Source organism: Phacochoerus africanus, chromosome 5 (assembly GCF_016906955.1).
Source record: "Phacochoerus africanus isolate WHEZ1 chromosome 5, ROS_Pafr_v1, whole genome shotgun sequence".
NCBI classification, from domain to species: Eukaryota; Metazoa; Chordata; class Mammalia; order Artiodactyla; family Suidae; genus Phacochoerus; species Phacochoerus africanus.
Window position 1 is genome coordinate 83,451,251 of NC_062548.1, and position 23,433 is coordinate 83,474,683.

Sequence of the window (23,433 nt, forward strand, 5' to 3'; positions counted from 1 at the left end):
GAGGCTATTCATGTATAGGATATGTAACTACTTAATAGAAAAAAGCAGTTGCTTCAATGTAATTTGAAATTTGAAATTCAATGTAATTTGTTCTTAACCTTTTGCTAAAATCAGCCACTAAAATAAGAATAGTTCTGTATGGGGGAAACAGGAAATTCCAGAATATAAACTATTTCGTGGGAAGACTAAATTATCATTAAAATGGTAAAGACAAGACTGAAGGCATTCCAAAAAGACAAGCAGATACAACTGATACTGATTCCTCAGGCACAGATGTATCCTCTGTCCATGGTTCTGCAAAAATTTCCTTGTGTCTTCGTAACAACTTATCCTTTTTGCCTAAATGCAAAAAAAAACAAAAACAAAAACAAAAAACAAAAACAAAACAACAACATGGCATGTTTCTATTAGTCATAACCAAAAGAGTACTAACCAATAGGTGGTATACACAGCAATGCCTTATTTATTCCACATTATTGAGGAATAGGGTATTCTGGTAAGTAAGGTATTCCAGTAAAGAAAAATTTTAAAGGCAACTCAAGCTTACCCCCGTCCCACCCTCCACAAGCTATCATTGAACGAAGTCTAGCACTTTAGTATACAAAGTAACTGTATATTTATCATTGTATTCAATAAACTTTTCTTCAATTCTTTAACGATTTTTTAAAGAAGATATGAGATATTTTCAATTTATACATGAGGAAATTAATAGTTTGGTTGTGTGCTTACTGTTTTTCAGTATGAATGGCCCATGACACCATTCTGCACAGTTTTGTACAGACAGAATTAGACGTGAAGAACTTTCTAGAAGAAGCCCTTTATGTACAAAAACTGAAAAGGGTGTTTGTTTTGTGGTTTGAATTTGCTGCTGGAACTAATCAAGGGGACTGCTGTGGGTAACTCTGACTTTGGCTTACTCTGGGCTTCTCACAGTTTCTGCAATCTGTACTCAAAAGCATCCAAGTGGGTATCTTGGGTATCTACCAGAGTTTTCAAGAAAGAAGTCATAATATGAATGAAGGCTTATTTTTTTAGTTGGACCTTGAAATATGAATGAGGTTTCCACTTTTAGAGATGGAACAAGTGGTCAATATTATTGCCCATCATTGCAGCTCCACCAAACAAGATCTCTGAGCTCTTCTCTATATGACCAGGTTCATTTCATCATCAAATGTGCAGTGAGGCTTCTCTCCATGTTACCATAAGTGTAAGTTTAATTCATTTTTATTCTCTATTGTCAGCGATAGATACATTATTGTGATTTTTATGGAACTGGATACATAGTGCTTAATAATATACCTTTGCAAATGTATTCGGCAACAATTTCACTTATATTACTAGACTCATATTCTGAATTGCATTTTATACTACGTAGCATGAATCATACGTAGGAATTCAGTTATATGCTTATTAACTTATATTCACAGTCAATAAATGGTGGTCAGCCACCATTGAGCCTAATTGATCATTTTATTTTATTAGATGCTTGTGTTTTTAATGTCAGGTTACTTCTCCAAACATTGGTCTTTTTTCCTAAGATGTCTTAAAAAGTGTTAAGGTTTTCTCATTTTACAAATGCAGAAGTCAATGGTCTGAAATGAGGAGTTTATGTAGATTTATGACACTGAGGGGTCCTTACTTGCCTTCAGGGTAGAACACTCAACCCCATATTCCACCTCTGAGGTAGTCTGAATTTTATTTACAATGTAAGTACATGTTTATTATTTCTTTGTCTAAGTCCTGGTCTTGGTTCCTTTTCATAAATTTTCTTAAAAATAAGTAGTTTCAGGTGACAGGTGGGGGAAATTAATCATCTGGTTGAGCACTTGTCATTTTATGACAGTGAATAGCCTCTGCAGTCAGTTGCTATTGAGCAGTTTCACATTTCATTATCCAAAGCAACTGTGGTATAATAACTTTTTATTACTCAACTAAAATTTGCGTCTTTTTTTCCCCCAAAAGCTTTATTTGAATTATTGTCTCCTTTTCAATTTACAAGTAAGGAAAATAACTGGCCAAGAAGTATACCTTCTTAAGCATCAAAACTCTAATTTTAATGGACATATTTTGGTGTCAAACACACTTTCCTGCTTTCCCAAACACACTACTGTATACTAAGCATAATAAGCATAAGAAGTCATGTTGAGTCAAGGTTGCCAAGATAGTCAATTACTTCACTAAGCTTTAATACTGCAAAGTTTTCAGGAGCTATTTGGATATATACAGATATTCCTATGACAAATATGCCCCATGCTACTGTGCTTTTTGGCTGCCATTTATCATATTTATTATTATTAGTGAGCCATTGACTCTAATCTTCTTCCTTATCACACACCAAATTGTGCAGTTGGTAATTTCCAATTACTTTCTTTCCTTTTTTGGTTTGGCAATGGCTCACTTTTTTTTTTTTTTCCAAATGAAATCTTACATAAATATGTAAAGTAAAATGATCTGTGCTATAGAGGTGGCATATGGGGTTGTGTGTTCTGCTAAGCATCCCTACCTGGTTTCCAGCGCACAACACCGAGGTGTCTGATGGAACTCCAGACCACCACCAAAGAGTTTAATACCACTTGTCAAACCTAAGAGCGACTTCTTCTATCCTGACGGATAAATTTTTTTAGGCTATCATCTGGTATCTTGCACAAAAGGCAACAACGAAAAAGGTCCATGAGCTCTTAACTCGGTAACCTCTGTTAATATAACAAACATACCTAGAAGTAAAACGTTTATAAACAAAAATTGAAATAATATAGAAAGGTGAAAAGAAAAGAAAAGAAAAGGAGAGAAAAGAAAAGCCTTCTTTGATCTTGGGCAAACCCTCTATTCCACCAGTACCCTTCTCTGCAAAAGGTAACCACTTTTAAGTTACTTATGATTCCTTCTATGATGTATATAAGCCTATATGTCTATGTGCGTATGTATGTATGTGTGAATAAAGCCTTTTAAATAAAAACTTTATACACACAGAAGGTATACTACACTCTGTTATGCACTTTTTAATTTAATACTATATCAGCAAACTTTTTCAAAATTAATCTTTCACATTTGTTTCATGCAGTTGAGATATCCAAAATAACTTCCAGATCAGCAGAAGGTTACGATGGATATATGACTGATTGGGTTTCTACTGTCTGTGTTTGAACACAATGTGGCATTTTCCAAGAAAAGCATAGTGGTAAAATGCTCAGCTTTTCCCATAAACATCATTTATTGCACAATATGTATACAATGGAACACTATCCTCAAACTAATACAAAAAAATAGCTATGTTATACTTCACTACAACAGAGTTTACTTAACCACTATGTGCAACAATGTTTCTATGGAAAATATACCTAGAGTTCCAACTTGGAACTGAAAATACCTCTTCAGAGGTAGAATGGCACAATGAGAAACCAGTTTTAGACTCAAAAGACCTGAATTTTAATTCTGGCATTGCCAATACTAGTTTTATCACTTTAAGCAAGTTAGTTAACTAAGGTTCAACTTCTTGTATGCAAAAAGGAGTTAATGGAATCTACTTCTCAGATTGTTCTGAAGATCAAATGAAGTAACAGAACATTGCCTGGCACACAAAAAGGCACTGCTAAATTCCTTTCCATTCCCCTAGGAAGGGATTAGGATTTCATGATGAGCTTTAAACTCTAATGGACTATAGAAGGAGATTGGGGCAGGAAGTATGCTATGAAGTAGAGATTTGGGGAAACAAGGTGTAGGTATAGGTATATTTGATGGTTAGAATGGATAAGAACCTACCTTTTTGATTCTGATTATTGTCTCAGTTCCTGTCTTTATTTTTACTTCACGGGTATAGGAATTGACCAACTCCTTTGCTTTATATTTCTACTATTTGCTGCTTTCATTTACAGACCTCACCCTCATCTTCCCCAACCAATAGCAAGAGATTTCTTTTTTCTTTTTAGGGCCACACCTGCGGCATATGGAAGTTTCCAGGCTGGGGGTCACATCAGAGCTGTAGCTGCCAGCCTACGCCACAGCCACAACAATGCAGGATCTGAGCCATGTCTGTGACCTACACCACAGCTCGCAGCAAAGCCAGGGATTGAACCCGTATCTTCTTGGATACTAGCAGGGTTCGTTATCACTGAGCCATGACAGGAACTCCCCAATACAGAATTTAGTCCTGGTTTCTCCTCCTAAAGTTACACAGAGTTAAAAATACACACCTGAAGACTGACTTCTGGAATGGCACTCTCCCTTTAAAACAATGAAAATACAAGCAAACAAATCCAGACCTGTGGCATTTAATAAAAGCCAGAAAATGAACTATAAAATCCAAGAGAAACTACTGAAACTTGATGTCCTTGAGAAAAGCAGCAGCCCACACACCTGGGGTGGAATATGGTCTAGATATCACACAGTTGATGAAAATGACAATTCCAATCCTCTCTCTACTGACTGGGGGACCTGTGACCTTTTTTCCACTGAGTTCAAGTTCATTCAAGTTCTTCTCATTTCCCCTAACTACCTGTGAGGATTAAATAATATAATATGGTAACAAAAACAACAAAACACTCATGAGTATGGTCACGAGTTTTTTACCTTAAAAAACTTGCTAAATCTAACATCTCTTCCTTACACATGGAAGATATACTACTTGCGATCAAATCATTTAAAAGCTTTAGATTTTGCTCCAACACTGTGCTTTACCTTTCTTGTTATTTATTATACATTAATATTTCTAAAAAAAGTAACAAGGCCAAAATTATAACCTGACATAAATCAAAGTGACAGTATTGAAATTCTTCAGCAAAGCATTTCTCTACACTAAGCCTCAAACTTTCTAGAACATTTCTCAAAGGATGATTTCTACTCCTTCCTCTGTATTAGTGGAAGCTGTCTTTCACATCTAGCTGCTTTAGAGTATCCCTTCTTCAAAGCACCAACCCTACAACCATAATACCTTTCTCCTTCGGATTTCAAAACAGCATTTTAAAAACAAGTCTTAACCCAAACTATCTAATCCATAGCATACCATGAATTTATAGGCTCCCAAACATATATGCAGTGTGGCTGTATAATGGATTTACTTGCATTTTACTTTTACATCATCAAAAATAGCTAATGATAACTTTCCTTAATTTGAATTAAATTGCACAGGGAACAGGAAGTAAACATTAATACATGTTTCAGTAAGATCAAACTCCTACCTTAGGAGAAGTGGAGAGATCTCTTCCTGCAGAAACAATTGTGTTTTCATTCACTTCTCCTGTCTTTGGTGAGATGGATGGTGGGGCTGGGGCTTTTCTTTTTACTTTCCTTTCAGTTTCCAATTCTTGAACTGGATTCACCAAATTATTTGGAGGAGCTGGTTTAGGTTCATAAAAAGGATTTGATCTAAATGAAAGAAGAATTATTGTTAAATATCTTTATAAAAATAGTCTATTCCCAACTAACATACTATAATATTTTCACTTATGAAACTAGAAAATACTGAAAATGGGAATTCCCTGGTGGCTTAGCAAGCTAAGGATCTAGTGTTGTCACTGCTGTGGTTCTGGTCATTGGTGTGGCACAGGTTCAATCCCTGGCCCAGGAACTTCCTTCTGCATTTCGTGGGCAGACCAAAAAAAAAAACAAAAACAAAAAACAAAAAGAGAAAGAAAATACTGCAAATGATAAGTAAAACCCCAGCCAGTGATAACTTACAATCTGGAAACAATTACTGTTTAACAATAAAACTTGCCCTTTTAAACGGTATTTAAAAATCTTTAAAATACAAAGTCACACTCTGCTATATATATAATATATATATATATATATATAATATATATTACACTCTCCGTTTATATATATATTAATATTAATATATATATTAATATAATATTATATATTACACTCTGATATATATATATATATATATATATATATATATTTATTTATTACACTCTCCATTTACCATTGCATCCAAAAGAATAAAATACCTAGGAGTAAACCTACCTAAAGAAACAAAAGACCTGTACTCTGAAAACTATAAGACACTGATGAAAGAAATCAAAGATGACACAAATAGATGGAAAGATATACCATGCTCCTGGATTGGGAAGAGTTAATATTATCAAAAGGACTATGCTACCTAAGGCAATCTACAGATTCAGTGCAATCCCTATCAAATTACCAAGGACATTTTTCACAGAACTTGAACAAAATATTTTAAAGCTTGTTTGGAAGCACAAAAGACCCAGAATAGCCAAAGACATCCTGAAAAAGAAAAATGGAGCTGGAGGAATCAGGCTACTGGACTTCAGACTATACTACAAAGCAGCAATCATCAAAACCATATGGTACTGGCACAAAGACAGACATATAGATCAGTGGAACCAGATAGAAAGCCCAGAATTCAACCCACGCACCTACAGCCAACTCATCTATCACAAAGGAGGCAAGGATATACAATGGAGAAAGGACAGCCTGTTCAATAAGTGGTGCTGGGAAAACTGGACAGCCACATGGAAAAGGATGAAATTAGAACACTCCCTCACACCATACACAAAAAGAAACTCCAAACGCATTAAAGACCTAGATATAAGACCAGACACTATCAAACTCCTAGAGGAAAACATAGGCCAAACACGCTCTGACACAAACGACAGCAACATCTTCTCAGATCCACCTCTCAGTGTATTGACAACAAAAACAAAAATAAACAAATGGGACCTAATCAAACTTCAAAGTTTCTGCACAGCAAAGGAAACCCTAAACAACACAAAAAGACAACCCACAGAATGGGAGAAAATCTTTGCAAATCAATCGACTGACAAGGGATTAATCTCCAAATTTTATAAACACCTTCTGCAGCTCCATACCAAAAAAACAAACAACCCCATCCAAAAATGGGCAGAAGATCTAAACACACAGTTCTCCAAAGAAGACATACAGATGGCCAAAAAACACATGAAAAGATGTTCAGCATCACTCATGATTAGAGAGATGCAAATCAAAACCACTCTGAGGTACCACCTTACACCAGCCAGAATGGCCATCATCCAAAAGTCTACAAACAATAAGTGCTAGAGAGGGTGTGGAGAAAAAGGAACCCTAGTACACTGTTGGTGGGATTGTAAATGGGTGCAACCACTGTGGAAAGCAGTATGGAGATTCCTCAGAAAACTAAACATAGAACTACCATTTGATCCAGCAATCCCACTCCTGGGCATCTATCCAGAGAAAACCACGACTCGCAAAGACACATGTACTCCAATGTTCATTGCAGCACTATTTACAATAGCCAAAACATGGACACAACCTTAAATGTCCATCGACACAGGAGTGGATCCAGAAGATGTGGTACATATACAAATGGAATATTACTCAGCCATCAAAAAGAATGAAATACCAGCATTTTTAGCAACAAGGATGGACCTAGAAACTATCATGCTAAGTGAAGTCAGTCAGACAATGAGACACCGACATCAAATGCTTTCATTGACATGTGAAATCTGAAAAAAGGACAGATGGAACTTCTTTGCAGAACAGATGCTGACTCACAGACATTGAAAAACTTATAGTCTCCGGAGGTGACAGTTTGGGGGGGGTGGGGGGATGTGCTTGGGCTGTGGGATGGAAATCCTGTGAAATCAGATTATTATGATCACTATGCAACTACAGATGTGATAAATTCATTTGAGTAATAAAAATAAATAAGTAAATAAAAATAAATTTAAAAAAAAGAGAGAGAGAGAAAGAAAATACTGCAAATGATAAGTAAAACCCCAGCCAATGATAACTTACAATCTGGAAACAATTACTGTTTAACAATAAAACTTGCCCTTTTAAAAGGTATTTAAAAATCTTTAAAATACAAAGTCACACTCTGCTATATAGACCTTTAGAAAAATGTTTATAATAATAAATGTGTGTATTTCTTTTAACTTATCCTGTTTCAGATTCCTTGCACTTCCTGAGTCTGGAGATTCATGTGTTTCACTAGTTTTGAAAAATTATCAACCATTATTTGATGGCCTCTTCTTTACTTTCTTTATAATCTTTTTTAGAAAATCTTATTAGATATATGTTGAATTACCTCTGTCCTTCATAATTGTACACATTTTTATTCCTCCTGTGCTACATTCTGGATAATTCCTTCACATCTATGACCAGTTAACTTTTTCCCTCTTCATCTGTGTTTGTTTAATTCTCCACGAATTTTTAATTTCAGTCAGCATATTCCTTCATATGGCTGTGTGCATAATACTTTAGGTACAGAGGTATGGGTTATTAATCATTTATACATACTTATTTCATGGTCTCTACCTGATACATCTATTATTTGAATTTATAATTACATGTGTAATGCTTTTGCCTCCTCAATCTTTTTCTTAGTAAACTATTTCCTTGTGTATTTTGTAATTCTAGATTGTGAGTTCGCTGCTTAATCTGAGGAAATCCTGTGTAATCTGAGCTGGGAGTGTCTCTGTTTAGAGTGTTTAACACTTGTATTTGTCAAGCACTGTAGGAGTTACTTTGTTTCTTACTTTCTTGGCTTGGGCATTCCCAGATGCCGCCAACATAATGTCAAATCCACATGAGGGTAGGCCTGTGCTTACAACTTCTTAGGGAAGATTTTTTTTCCCCTCTACATAGAGTCTAGGCCCAGGCAGGAAATCTTCCTTGTTAACTCCCTTTATGAGATATTTTTTCTAGTTAGTTATCCATAAACACAAGTACCTGGTATATACGATGATTATTCTTCCTGCTACACAGTAATAAACTTTTATCCTGGATATTATTTATTAGGTTGTTGGATTTTTCCCCAACATCAGTCTGTTCCATAGACTCTAATATCCAGTATGCACAGTAACAATAGAATTTCTGAGTCTACAAAGCTAAGAATCATATCATCCAAACATAATAATTATACCAAGGGTATTACACCCAGTTATATAATGTCTTACTGGTGATAGCCTCTGTGTTGTTATGAATGTTCTTTTAACTACGACAGTATCAGATTCATTTAGAACCAATAACCAAGTATCTACACTCCTGCCCAGTCACCTTCATGAGACTCTGGTTCCAAGAATATCTGGACCAGTGAGGAGAAATATACCATACTTTACAATGTCACTCTCACTCTGTACTCATTGTAACAGTTGATGTCATGTGGCTCCTTCCCACTGAGCTAGGATTATGACCTCAGAATCTCCCTCACCTCTGTCCATGCCTTATATAGTTATTTTTCAAACTCTTTCAGTAGTTTAAAGGGAGGTAAAAATAAATGGACAAAAAAATTTAACTCAAAAACTTAGAAAAGAAAAAAAGTTTCAGAACTGAACAAACCCACTCCAATCTAACTGAATTGAGTCATGCGAATTATTTGGGTGATATTTTAAAAAATTATTCCTGGTTAAATATACAAATTTCAATGATATTTGTTAGATGGTAGTTGCTATAATAATCATTATTAGTTTGTTACATAAGTTGGTTAGTTTTTTAAAAAAGTTTAAAAAAAACTTAAAAGTATTAGGGAATAGGTATTTTTATTACAAAAGAATTTGCACTTAACAGAGGTAAAAATGACAGAATTTCTTAAGACAGACAATTTTTTCAGTGTGCTTCATATAACTGAATTTACAATATGAAGTTGCTTTCAACTTTTACAAAACTTACCTAGTATGACACAAAGATATCTAGATGCTGTTGTTTTTTTTTTTTTAATTTTAATTTTTTTACATCTCTCTGCCTCCCTCTAACCACTTGAATATTGGTATTCTTTGTATATTGAAGGTAAATGCAAGCAGAAAAGAAGCTCACATCTATTGATTTCCAAGGTTGGTTCCTGAGGCTCATAATACTAGAAACATAGTCAAAATGGACTTTTATTTTTTGCTTTTTAGGGTCACACCTGCAGCATATATAAGTTCCCAGGCTAGGGGTCGAAGAGGAGCTGCAGCTGTCAGCCTACACCACAGCCACAGCAGCAAAGGATCCAAATGATGCCTGCAACCTACACTGCACCTCACAGCAATGCCAGATCCTTAACCCACTGAGCATGGCCAGGGATTGAACCTAGTATTGTTGTGGATACTAGCTGGGTATGTAACCCACCGAGCCACAAAAGGAACTCCGAAATGGACATTTTTTTAAAATAGTTAGAGCTGTGTTTCTCAATCCATTTTACAGTATGACATGTAGTAAAAATTAAATTTGTATGACATGCTATAATGAACACAGAAAGCTGCTGGAAATTGAAAGTAGCAGGGATTCCAGCTGCCCCAGACCATGCCTGACAGCCAAGAACACTAAGGGAATCAGCAGGCATATCTGCAATCTATCTGCGAGACAACAGTGTTCTAGGCACCAGTGGTTAGCTCCTAAATCAGAATAGGGACAAGGAGCCTCTACTTCTGAGGGTTTTGAATGACCCTCCAGGTAGACCCCAGATTTCTAACTTAAACTGAATTTCCTACTTTTCAGGAATGAAGAGTACATTATTTCCATGTATATAAAATATCCCAAAGAGTCAAATCCATAGAGACAGAAGGTAAATTAGTAGTTTTCAGGAGATGGAGAAAGGGATTAATTGGAACTAAGTACTAATAGATATGGGATTTTGGGGTGGCAAAAGTGTTCCAAAACTAGATAGTGATGATGGTTGCACAACACAGAGAACCAAAAACCAATGGAGTGTACAGTATAAAATGTAGAATTTTTTGTTATCTCAATTTTAAAAGTGCTATTTTAAAAAGAGTAGTAAGTAGGCGTTCCCTTGTGGTACAGTGGGTTAAGGACCCAGTGTTATTACTGCAGTGGCTCAGGTCACTGCTGTGGCACAGGTTCAATCCCAGGCCCAGGAACTTCTGTGTGCCGCAGGTGTGGCCAAAAATTTTTTTAAAAATATAAAAATAAGAAAAAGAGTAAATGGGAATAGTACACATATAGGATTGTGAATACTGTTCTCTCCTCTATAATGTCAAGAATTATATAATTTCTGATAAATGCTTTTTTTTTGGTATTTTTAGGGCTGCACCCATGGCAAATGGAGGTTCCCAGGCTGGGGGTCAAATTGGAGCTGTAGCTGCCAGGCTAGGAATCAAACAGTCATCCTCACAAAGACAACATCAGGTCTTTAACTCGCTGAGCCACAATCAGAAGTCCTTTAAACAGTATTTTTAGTAAGGAAAAACTATTTAGCATAATTTCCACATTTTGTTGATCATCTATGATCTGAACAGTTTATTTCAAGGCTTCTTATATCACAGAATAAATAAGAATTATTTTTGTTCTTGTACTGTATATCTGAGTAATAGATTAGTTATATCATTAACTCATTATGAATTAAGAACTCATCAGTTATAGTAACTGGAAAATTGGACAGAATAACTTTTAATAACTTTAAATGACATTATTCATTATTTTAACAAAATTCACCCAAGAAAAAGTTATAGAAAAACTAAAGTTGATTAGAAATAGGGTTAATAAACATACTGAAAAAGAAATCTGTAGTCTTTTACTGTCACTTTGAAAATTTACTTTCCTTTGGAAAAACAATCTGAATGTATTAAAATAAGTCTATAGCTTCCCTGACTAAAATTCAATGACAATTTCCCTTGAGAAACTGACACATAACCAAGAAATCAGAAATGATTTCATGCTAGATCTCAAAGGTCACTTCAGAGATTTCTTGAAAAAATTATTGCTTTATCAGTTTTCATTTTTGCTACATAACTGGAATGGCCGAACTAACCCCCAAACATGAGAAAACTGAGAAACCCATGCAGTTGCTAAGTGTAAAGGACACGTGCTAAAAGCACTGAAGGGTGTACACTTTCTCTTGGAGCTGACGGACATGCTCAGCTTCTGAAGGTTGTTTTACACTTCAAAGAGTTCAGTACTATTTATTTGTGACAGTTTTGTGTCAGAGGATAGAGGAAGAGTTTGGTAATGGAATATGAGTCATATAGGCTTTTCACTTGATGAAAGGTCATAAGTTTATTATTGAAGTAAGAACAAATTCTGGAGGATTTCTGCTACTGAAGTTGGACCTACAAACTTGTGAAGAAAAAGATGAGAAATGCCAAATAAGTAATTAAGACAGAGTTCTTCCTAGACATTAGCTGATGAACAATTTTTAGAGATATGTATATGCTCCTACAAAAAACCTGAGTGTTTACAGATTACCTCTGGTAACCTCAGATGATTGAGCAATTTAGAATGCTCTTTATTCATGGGAAACTTGTAAAGACACTGACTTTCATGTGGAAAAAAAGAATGGTTAAAAGGAAACACCTAGTCATTCTGATTTTAGTTTTTATTAAGGCATTTTAAAAGTTTAAGCAAACATTAGATGTCTCTTTAATTTGTTAATAGGAGAAAGCAGGGTGTGTGTATGTTGTGCAATACTCATGCATCTTGGAATGACTGAATGCTTGTATTCAAAGTTTGCATTTACATTCAAATACTCTAGGTGTGTGGCTATTACTCAGTGCCTACACCACCCATGAGAAATTTTATTTTGATCACATTAGCTATTTCAAAGAAAACAAATATAATAACTTTAGCAAGAGTAGAGCCAACCTTTTTAACCCCTGTATAGTTATTAATTAATCTTGAGATCTCAACCTGGTTTGGAATAAGATGATTATTGTGATGTAATTCTCATACTCATAGGAGGTTAGAAATTTCTTTAGGTTTTATCAGAACCTAGTCATGACCCTGGAAGCATGCAGCACATGTGAGAGTCATTAGCTATGTGCTGTAAAACAGGAAAAGGTTGAGAAATGCAGTACCAGAGCAACAGAAAACAAACACAAGTTCCCATTCTTTCAAACAAAAGTCTTTCAAATATTTGAACTTGGTTATTATCGTTCCCTTAAATCATTTCTAAGTCAAATAGTCCCTATGCCCTTTCCTTAATCACTGCTTATTTGATGTGGTTTCTGGAAATTTTAATGACTCTGTTGCTCTCCTCTGTTAACACTCTGAATCATCAATGCCCCTTGTAAAGTGCAGCACCTAGAAGTAAAATACTGCTCCAAATGGGAGCTGACCAGTGCACAAGAGAGGGATGACATTTCTCCCTTCACACAAAGCAACTTCTTCCAACTTTCACACATCAAAGGAGCCTTTTTAATTATTTCCCACTCAACCCACACATCTTGTATCTTAAAAGATTTTCCTACTACACTGTATTTTCAAAGAAATACTATTTTCCCCAAGATCTAAATAATGTTAATACACGGAAATACAGTATTTCCAAGGAAAGCAAAGATCTGGATAGCCTCACTGCAAGCAAACATTACAATTATTATTCATGTTTTCAAAAAAATATTAAATATTCTGGAGATCTGCCTGTTCCACACCAATTATTTTCATCAAAGAGATCTAAAAGCCCAAGAATTTCAGCTTGGGAACCACCCATGTGACACAGTATTTCTGTTAATGAAGTCAGATTGCTGTTTTTAAAAAAACAGCTTTATTTAGGTATAACAGATACAATACATGGCACGTATTTTAAAAGTATAACTTAGAATTTTCTTACACATATATAGAAGTGTTAAGCCATTAGCACAACCAAGACAACAAACATTTCCATTGCTCCAAAAGTTTCCTTGTACCCCTTTCAATCCATGCTTCCTTCCAGCTCCAATCATAGGCAACTACAGAACTGCTTTCTCGCAAAAGACTGTATTTTCTACAGCTTTAAATAAAGGATACTATACAGTATGTGCTTTTTTTTTTTGGTCTGGCTTCTTTGACTCAGCATTTCACTTGCAGATTCATCCATGTAGTTAAATGTACCAATAGTTTGTTCTTTATTACCGAGCAGTGTTCCACGATATGGATATACCACAATTTGTTTATTAGCCTGTTGATGGGCATTTGAGTTATATTCCCATATGTTGCTATTATGACAAATGAAGTTGTTAAAATATTCATATAAAAATCTTTTTGTGGAGTTCCCGTCGTGGCGCAGTGGTTAACGAATCCGACTAGGAACCATGAGGTTGCGGGTTCGATCCCTGCCCTTGCTCCGTGGGTTAACGATCCGGCGTTGCTGTGAGCTGTGGTGTAGGTTGCAGATGTGGCTCGGATCCCGCGTTGCTGTGGCTCTGGCGTAGGCCGGTGGCTACAGCTCCGACTGGACCCCTAGCCTGGGAATCTTCATATGCCGCGGGAGCGGCCCAAGAAATAGCAAAAAGACCAAAAAAAAAAAATCTTTTTGTGGACCTACGCTTTTATTTCTCTTGGGTAAGTACCTAGGAATGGAATGGCTAGGTCAAATGAAAGGTGTATGTTTAACCTTTTAAGAAACTGTTGAATTGTTTTCTAAAATGGTTGCACCATTTAGAACTTTGAGAGTTCTGTGAGAGTTCCAGTGGCTCCATGTCCCTGACAATATTTTGTATGGTAAGTTTTTAAAATTCTAGCAATTCAAGTGGGTGTGTAATGATATCTTATATGGTTTTAATTTGTATTCTTTGATGACTAAGATATTAAGCATCTTTTTGTATGTACACTGGTCATTCTTACATCTTCTTTTGTGAAATATCTGTTCGAATATTTTCCCTCTTAAAAAAAAGTTTGTCTTATTATTGAGAGTTCTTTACATACTTTATTTTTTAATATAATAATAATTATTATTTTTGGTTATAGCTGGTTTACAGTGTTCCACCAATTTTCTATTGTACAGTGTGTTGACCCACGCATCATGTATAGATTCACCAGAAGTGATTAGACATAGTACCCAGTGCTATACAGAAGGATTTCATTGCCCATCCATTCCAAAGGCTACAGTGTGCATCTATTAACCCCAGACTCCCAGTCCACCCCACTCCCTCTGCCCCCGCCCCCTCCTGCCTGCAACCACAAGTCTGTTCTCCAAGTCCATGATCTTCTTTTCTGTGGAAAGGTTCATTTGTGATGTATATTAGATTCCAGATATAAGTGATATCATATGGTATTTGTCTTTCTCTTTCTGACTTACTTCACTCAGTATGAGAGTCTCTAGTTCCATCCATGTTGCTGCAAATGGCATTATTTTATTCTTTTTTTTATGGATGAGTAGTATTTCATTGTATATATATAACACACCTTCCTAATCCAATCATCTGTCAATGAATATTTGGGTTGTTTCCATGTCTTGGCTATTGTGAATAGTGCTGCAATGAACATTCAGGTGCATGTGTCTTTTTCAAGGAAAGTTTTGTCTGGATATATGTCCAAGAGTGGGATTGCTGGGTCATATGGTAGTCTATGTATAGATTTCTAAGGTACCTCCACAGTTTTCCATAGTGGTTGTACCAACTTACATTCCCACCAATAGTGCATAAGGGTTCCCTTTTCTCCACCCTCCCTCCAGCATTTGTTATTTGTGGACTTATTAATGATGGTCATTCTGACTGGTGTGAGGTGGTATCTAGTGGTAGTTTTGATTTGCATTTCTCTAATAATCAGTGATGTTGAGCATTTTTCATGTGCTTGTTGGCCATCTGTATATCCTCTTTGGAGAAATGTCTATTCAGGTCTTTTGCCCATTTTACAATTGGGTTGTTGGCTTTTTTGCTGTTGCATTGTATAAGTTGCTTGCCCTTGTCAGTTGCATCATTTGACACTATTTTCTCCCGTTCTGTAAGTTGTTTTTTTGTTTTTTGTTTTCTTTTGCTGTGCAAAAGCTTGTCAGTTTGATTAGGTCCCATTGGTTTATTTTTGCTTTTATTTCTGTTGCTTTGGGAGACTGAACTGAGAAAACATTTGTAAGGCTGATGTCAGAGAATGCTTTACCTATGTTCTCTTTCAGGAGTTTGATGGTGTCTTATGTTTAAGTCTTTAAGCCATTTAGATTTTATTTTTGTGCATGGTGTGAGGGTGTGTTCTAATTTCATTGATTTGCCTTTACATACTCTAGACAGAAATCTTGCCATACAGTCTTGCCATATAGTGCTTTTCAAAGAATTATGGCCAAACTGTGGCAGGTCTTTTTATTTTCATAAGTGTTTTTTTAAAAAGAAAAAAAGCTTTAATTTTGAAGAAGTCCAAATTAATAATTTTTCCTTTGACTCTGATTTTTTGCATTCTACTAAATTTTTGCCTAACTCAAGTTCTCTAAGATTTTTCTCCTACACTTTCTTCTAGAAGTTCCAGTGTTTTAGTTTTTACTTTTAGGTGTCTGATCTATTTTTAGTTAAATTTTTTATTTGTTGTGAGGAAGGGATTATAGTTCTTCTTTTTGGAGAAGGGATAGGAAGGATACAGACCTCTAATTGTTCCAGTACCATCTATTGTTATCCTTGCTTTCTTTTGACTTCTCTTGCTAGTTTTGTAAAAAATCAATTGGCAATATACATATGGATCTATTTCTAGACTTTCATATTCTCTTTCATTTAAGCCAATGTTTACTTTTAAGTCAATATTATAATGTCTTGGTTAATGAGTCTTGAAATCAAATACTGTAAAAATGCCAACTTGCTCTCTTTTAAAATTGTTTTGGCTATTATAGGTCCACTGCATTTCTATACACATTTTATAAGTAGCTTATCAATTATTATAGTAAACCAAAATTTTGAGTGGGATAGCACTGAATCCATAGACCAATTCGAATTCACAGCCATAATATTTCTTTCCATTGATTTCTCCCAGTAATCTTTTGTTGTTTTCAGCATACAGGTATTGCATTGCATATCTTTATTCAAATTTATCCCTGGGTTTGTTTTTTTTTTTTTTCAAGATACTTTTGTATATGGTATTTTAGAATTTTCTATTTCTGATTGTCCATTATTACTACTGAGAAATACAGTTGGATTTGTATATTGATCTTGTGTCCTGTAACCTTGCTAAATATAAATATGCTTTTTTGTTCTAGTAGATTTTTTAAAGGTTCCTTATGATTTTCTACATAAATAATTATGCTATCTGTGAAAAAAGATAAAACATGTATCTTTGAGTAATATGTATAAGGAGGTTAAAAACAGTATTCTTCAATTTCCCCATGCTTAGTCTTTGTTTACTTCTACCCATGTTACAAAATTCAAAATATATTATTTAAACATTAAACAGTCAATTATCTTTTAAAGAGATTTTAAAAAATAAGACATGTATTTTATATACACAATTTATTTGCCCTTCCTATGCTCTTCATTTCTTTGTGTAGATCCAAATTTCCAAGTAATGTCATTTTTCTCTTGCCTGAAGGACTTTGTAACATTTTGTAAAAGCAGCTCTGATGATGATAAATTCTCTCAGTTTTTGCACGTCTGGAAATGTCTATTACTTTGACTTTTGGGTTTTTTTTTTTTTTGTTCCCAAAATAAAAATTTGTGTTGACAGGTTTTTTAGCAATTATATATCAATCTTCTGACTTGTTTTTGTTGAGAAGCCTGGCTGTAGTTTTCTTCATCATTTTTGTGGTTCATCTTGGGGTTCATTCAGCTTCTTAGACCCATAGATTTATTATTATTATTATTTTTAGTTTCTAAAATGTTTGGCCATTATTTCCTCAAATATTTTCTTCTGTTCCCCTCAATCTTCTTTCCTCAGCTTTTGGAAGCTCAGTTACACATATGTTAAACTGCTTGAAGCTATCCCACTGATCCTTATTCATCTTTTTCCCTTCATGTTTTAATCTGGAGAGTTTGTATTGCTAAATCTTTACGTTCACCAATATGTCTTCCTGCATTATCTAACATGGGGGTTAATCCCATCCGGTGTATTCTTCATCAGGCTTGGCATATTTCATCTTTATAAACTGAATTTGGATTTATTTTCTGTCTTTCATGCTCACACTTTCTTCTACTTTCTTGGATATCTGGAGTATACTTATAATTGTTAAATTACCATGCTTATCTACTAATTCCATTATCTGTGACTTTTTTTTTCCAAGGGCCACACCCATGGCATATGGAAATTCCCAGGATAGGGATCAATTGGAGCTGCAGCTGCCAGCCTACACCACAGCCATAGTAACATGGGATCCAAGCCGTGTCTGCAACTTACACCATAGCTCATGGCAACACCAGATCCTAACCCACTGAGCAAGGTCAGGGACTGAACCTATATCCTCATGGATAGTAGTCAGGTTCAGTACTGCTGAGCCATAATGGGAACTTCTATCTGTGCCATTTCTGCAGCTACATCTAATGACTGAGTTTCCTCCTCATTATTAGTCAGATCTCTCATGCCTGATAAATTTTTGATTGGCTGCCAGACATTATAAATTTGTTGTTTTGGGTATGGATGTTTTGGCATTCCTTTTAATGTTTTTGGGCTTTGTGTGGGATGCAGCTATATGGCATCATTTTAATTGTATTGGAGCTTTGTTTTTAAGCTCATTGGGTAGGCCCAGAGAGGTTTTAATCTAGAACTAAACTGGCCCCAATACTGGGATGATACCCTTCTGAAGACTCAACTCGAAGTCCCATATGTTAGGAAGTCTCTAACCCGAACTATTCTTGATTCTAGGTGAACTCCAGGGATTGTTCTGTCTAACTTTGTCCTCAGTAATTTCCTCATATTCATGTTCTGATCAGTACTCAGTTAAAACTCAAGAGAAACTTTCTGCAGAGATCTAAAATGCTTTATAAGTAGCTTTCTCTTCTCTGATACTCTAGCCACAAAAGAGCTACCTTAGTACCTCCAAAGTCCAAACTCTGCCACCTCAACTCAGGGAGGTTCTGTGGTATTTGGGTTCTTTTCTCCCTGAACTGCAGCTGGAAATTCTCTCCCATAAATGAAGCATGGACAATAGTAGGGCTCATCTTCTTTGTTTGTGTTCTCTCAGGGATTCTGTGCCATTTGTGTCCAATGTCTGAAAACCATTCTTTCATCCATTTTATTCAGTTTTTTAGTTGTGTAAGACAAGAAGCTATATCCAGTCTATGCTACTCTATCATGGCTAGAAGTTTTATTGTTGCTTTTTAAAGGTACTCAAGGCCACAGACTACAGCTACCTGGGTTGCAGTGTGCAACTTCAGAACACAATGTGAACATACTCTCCACCTATTTTCAATATGGAATGGAGTTAAATGGAAGCCTTAATCACACATTATTTATATTGAGCCTGTGATCAGTTAACCTCCCTAATTTATGAATGTTATGATCTCACTGGCATTTGAACAAATCTCATAAAATCAATATCATAAATGATTATTTGGTTCCCACAATAGATCCATAATGTAACTGAAATGTAAAGCCTTCTGTAATTGATTAAAAACACCTAAGCACCATTTATAACATGGTTGCTGTGGGAAGACACAGTTGGAATTCTAACTAGAGATTCCTGGAACATATTTCCCTTATTTGTTAGTTTAGGGTACACAAAACATCATATGGAAAAGGGTGGGAGAATAAAGGTAAGATTATAAAAAATCAGATGGGGGATGAGAATGATACTAATTTGTAAACGAAATTTGTAAAGGCCTCTTTTTACCCACCTAAAGGTATATTATACAAAGATCTCTTTAGTTAAAATATGATGATAGCAAAATAAAATGTACTTACTCATCCAACTCCTCTTCTTCAGCTTTAGAACTGTCAGCATAGAGATACTTGCTCATGTCCACAGGTCTTATATTTTTTCTTTTTGTAGACTGGGGAGGAGAGTCCTTTATAGTTACAAAGGTTTCTGGCTCGTCAAATGGGTTCAAATACTGTGGAGTCTGTACCTCTTTAAAAGGATTATAGCTGTTATTATAAAAAGATTCTTCTGGGATTTTAGGTGAAACTGTTTCAGTGATTTGTTCTATGAAATAATAGCAAAAGATAAATTAAACCAAATTAATATTACCTGATACTTATTTTTTAGTGCTATAAAAAATACTTAAAATCAAAAAATACTTAATCTTGAATTAATAAACTTTATGGACTTGAAGGAGTGGAGAGCAAGAATATCTAATTTAGAGGGGCTAAGTTCAGAAGATGTGATACATAAGATCTCTGTCTACTTCTCCAGGAATGGTACTCTCCAAAATAGCATCTTTGAATTGTTAATATACTTGACTCTCTAATAATGTTGGCATTAGGGAGTTCCCGTCGTGGCGCAGTGGTTAACGAATCCCACTAGGAACCATGAGGTTGCGGGTTCGGTCCCTGCCCTTGCTCAGCGGGTTAACGATCCGGCGTTGCCGTGAGCTTTGGTGTAGGTTGCAGACGCGGCTCGGATCCCGCATTGCTGTGGCTCTGGTGTAGGCTGGTGGCTGCAGCTCTGATTGGACCTCTAGCCTGGGAACCTCCATATGCCGCGGGAGCGGCCCAAGAAATAGCAAAAAAAGACAATAAATAAATAAATAAATAATGTTAGCATTATGGTATGCCAATTTTGGAAATTTTAACCTTCTTAGAGGTACAATATTCTATTATTGCTTATTTTATTTCACTATATTAGCTTGCCATTCCAAATTGATACATAATAAATATGCTTTTAAAAGAGCATAAAATGGATTAAATTCTGGAATGGTCTTTGGTAGTTATACAAGCAGAGACCACTTAGGAATCTGAAAATTCATTCTGAAATTTATACCAAAAATACAGCCATATATCACTGTATTTGTTTTTGTAAAGTCTTCAAAGAGCAGGTTTCTGTATGCTACAAGACCTTGAATCTTTAGAGTTTTTAGTGAGATGTTTGATTTTTTTCAATATAATTCATATCTAATCAATACTCTATTTAATAATGCAAAGGAATAACAAGAATTCTGAAGTCAGAGAACTACATTGAAACCATACTGAGAAGCTGATTGGAGTTCCCATTGTGGCGCAGTGGTTAACGAATCTGACTGGGAACCATGAAGTTGCAGGTTCAATCCCTGGCCTTGCTCAGTGGGTTGAGGACCCGGTGTTGCTGTGAGCTGTGGTGAAGGTTGCAGATGCAGCTCAGATCTTGCGTTGCTGTGGCTCTGAAGTAGGCCAGTGGCTACAGCTCCGATTAGACCCCCTAGCCTGGGAACCTCCATATGCCATGGGAGCGGCCCTAGAAAAGGTAAAAAGACAAAAAAAAAAAAATCATACTGAGAAACTGATAGATGTGCTACAACAAATTCTTTTATGTTTTACTATCTCGAATTTAAATTTGAAAACAAAGGTACACTTAAAAATAAAACTCTGACCTCATAGCACAAAAAGCAAAACAATATCATGTCCTCCAATACTGATGAAGTGCTTAGTATCAGCCTTTTGCTTTTATGTTTATTAATATTTTATTTATGTATTTATTTATTTTTGCTTTTTAGGGCTGCACCTGCAGCATATGAAAGTTCCCAGGTTAGGGGTCCAATCAGAGCTGTAGTCGCCAGCCTACACCAGAGCCACAGCAAAGCCAGATCCAAGCCGCATCTGTGACTTACACCACAGCTCATGGCAACACTGGATCCTTAACCCACTGAGCGAGGCCAGGGATCAAACCCTGCATCCTCATGAATACTAGTTGGATTCGTTTCTGCTGAGCCATGATGGGAACTGCCTGGTTATTAATATTTTAAAACAAAACTAGAATGTGAAATAAAATTGTTCAAAATTTGGATTTTATTGATATATATTTTCCAAATTGGAAAGAAATTTAAAAGAGCTGATCTTCACAGAATAATTCAAAAGTAATTTTAACTTTATGCCATGTAATTCTAACAAAATATCTAGAAGAATATAGAAAATTGGTTATTAACATCTTTAAGAAAAATAACTTTCATAAGTGATACTTCAAGTAATTTAATCCAATTACTATAAAAATCTCTTGATTAACCTACAATTTTAGATTTTAGAGTCAAATTACTTTTACTCATATTTTAGACACTAGCCTAGAAAACTTGTTTTGTCTTTATATTGAGAAAACAAATAAAGTAAAAAACTCTGAATTGAAATTCTGTACACCATGGTGAAGCAATTATAAAGTATGAAAGGGAGTTCATAAAATCATAATAAATCAATACTGAAATGGATTTAAATACAGCCTACGCTGGAGAAGAGACTCAGTAACTGTATCTTTTGTAACACCAGGATAATACCCAAATGCCACTCTAATCTTTACACTAATCTAAATGAAGCATTATCTTTTCTCTATAGGGGAAGAAACTGCAGAGTTTTTGCCTATTCAATTTTTTATTAACAAATATCAAGTCTCAAATGCTGAAGAAATTGACAAAACCTGTCAATGGAAATAAGATTTATATTTTTACTTGCAGGTAGAGGATTACAAAAATTGATCCAAGCAAGTTCTTCAGTTATTAAACCAAAAACAAGAAAGTATTCAGGCTATAGAGCAAGATCTAAGTTGACAGAACCAGCAACAAAGGAGAGTTTAAGATTAGATTATACGTATAAAAGCTAATAAATACATCTAATAACTTTCTGAAAGTGTCTCTGAAGCACAGAATGTCATGAATCTAGGAGAAGAATTGAAACTAAAAGCAAACAATAACAAAACAAACAAACCATCTAAACAACCACAATACATCTTTTCTTTCCTAACTTCCTTTGTTATTTGAGGATGCAAGTTTTTAATCAATAAAAATAAATTATTTTTTAAAAAGTGAGTATTCTTTTAACAGAAAAATACTTATTCCAAAGTCTCCAAGAGGGGTATATTTAAAGAGAATATACCTATTAGAGAATATACCTAATAGAGAATATACCTAATAGAGTTCCTATTGTGGCACAGTGAGTTAAGAATCCAACTGCAGCAGCATGGGTTGCTACAGAGGCACAAGTTTGATCCTTGGCCTGGCACAGTGGGTTAAAGAATCTGGTGTTGCCACAGCTGTGGTGTAGGTCACAGCTGCAGCTCGGATTCATTCCCTGGCCTGAGGACTTCCATATGCCATGGGTGTGGCCTTAAAAAAAGAAAGGGAGAGAGAAAATACTGGTTGTCACATTTTTTTCTTAGCTCTATAGGCATATAAAAGATTCTGAATCAGGTTGGCTAAACTTTCTAACCTTTCCTAAATAGAAGGACAATTTATATATCTGCTATTCCTTTCTATACTTCAGAAAACAGATACACATATTTCTAAAGATTACTTAGTTGATTTTTGAAATGAAAAGCTCAAATATTCATCCCCCTCAAAATAGTTTGGTAGTTTTTTTAACTCAACATAATCAGGTTACGCAATATGCAATCGAGAAGCTTTATAGTCAAAAGAAGATACTTGATTAGCAATCTTAGCTCCAACTCCACCTCCATTTACCTAAAGTTCTTGTTCAAAACACTTAATTCCCCTGGGCTTCAGCTCCCTAATTCTATGAAAAAAGGCAGCTGAACTAGATTACCTCTAAGATATACTATAACTGCTAAGATGTAAAATACATAAATATATACAGGTCACAAACAAAAGAAAATCTCATTAATCTAAACTTACTAATTTAGAATCTGGTAAGAAGGGAGAAAGTAAAGGAAGAAGGAGATGAAGTGGATTATGAAATGATATAACTCTAACAGAATGAATGCTTAAGTTGAAACCTCATTTTCACCACGACAGGCAACAGCAAAAT

At 35.3% G+C, this 23,433-nt stretch overlaps 1 protein-coding gene across 12 annotated transcripts in view; it reads right to left on the minus strand.

Annotated features, from left to right (window-relative positions):
• The window catches only part of EHBP1 (EH domain binding protein 1), a 350,723-nt gene that overhangs the window by 161,356 nt on the left and 165,934 nt on the right, over positions 1-23,433 (minus strand). For all 12 annotated transcript variants that reach the window (XM_047781969.1, XM_047781964.1, XM_047781962.1 and 9 more), the window contains 2 exons: positions 19,456-19,696; positions 5,175-5,361 (listed from right to left, as the gene is read on the minus strand). In XM_047781969.1, coding sequence (XP_047637925.1) covers positions 5,175-5,361; positions 19,456-19,696 — 428 coding nt within the window. The remainder of the gene's footprint in view (positions 1-5,174; positions 5,362-19,455; positions 19,697-23,433) is intronic.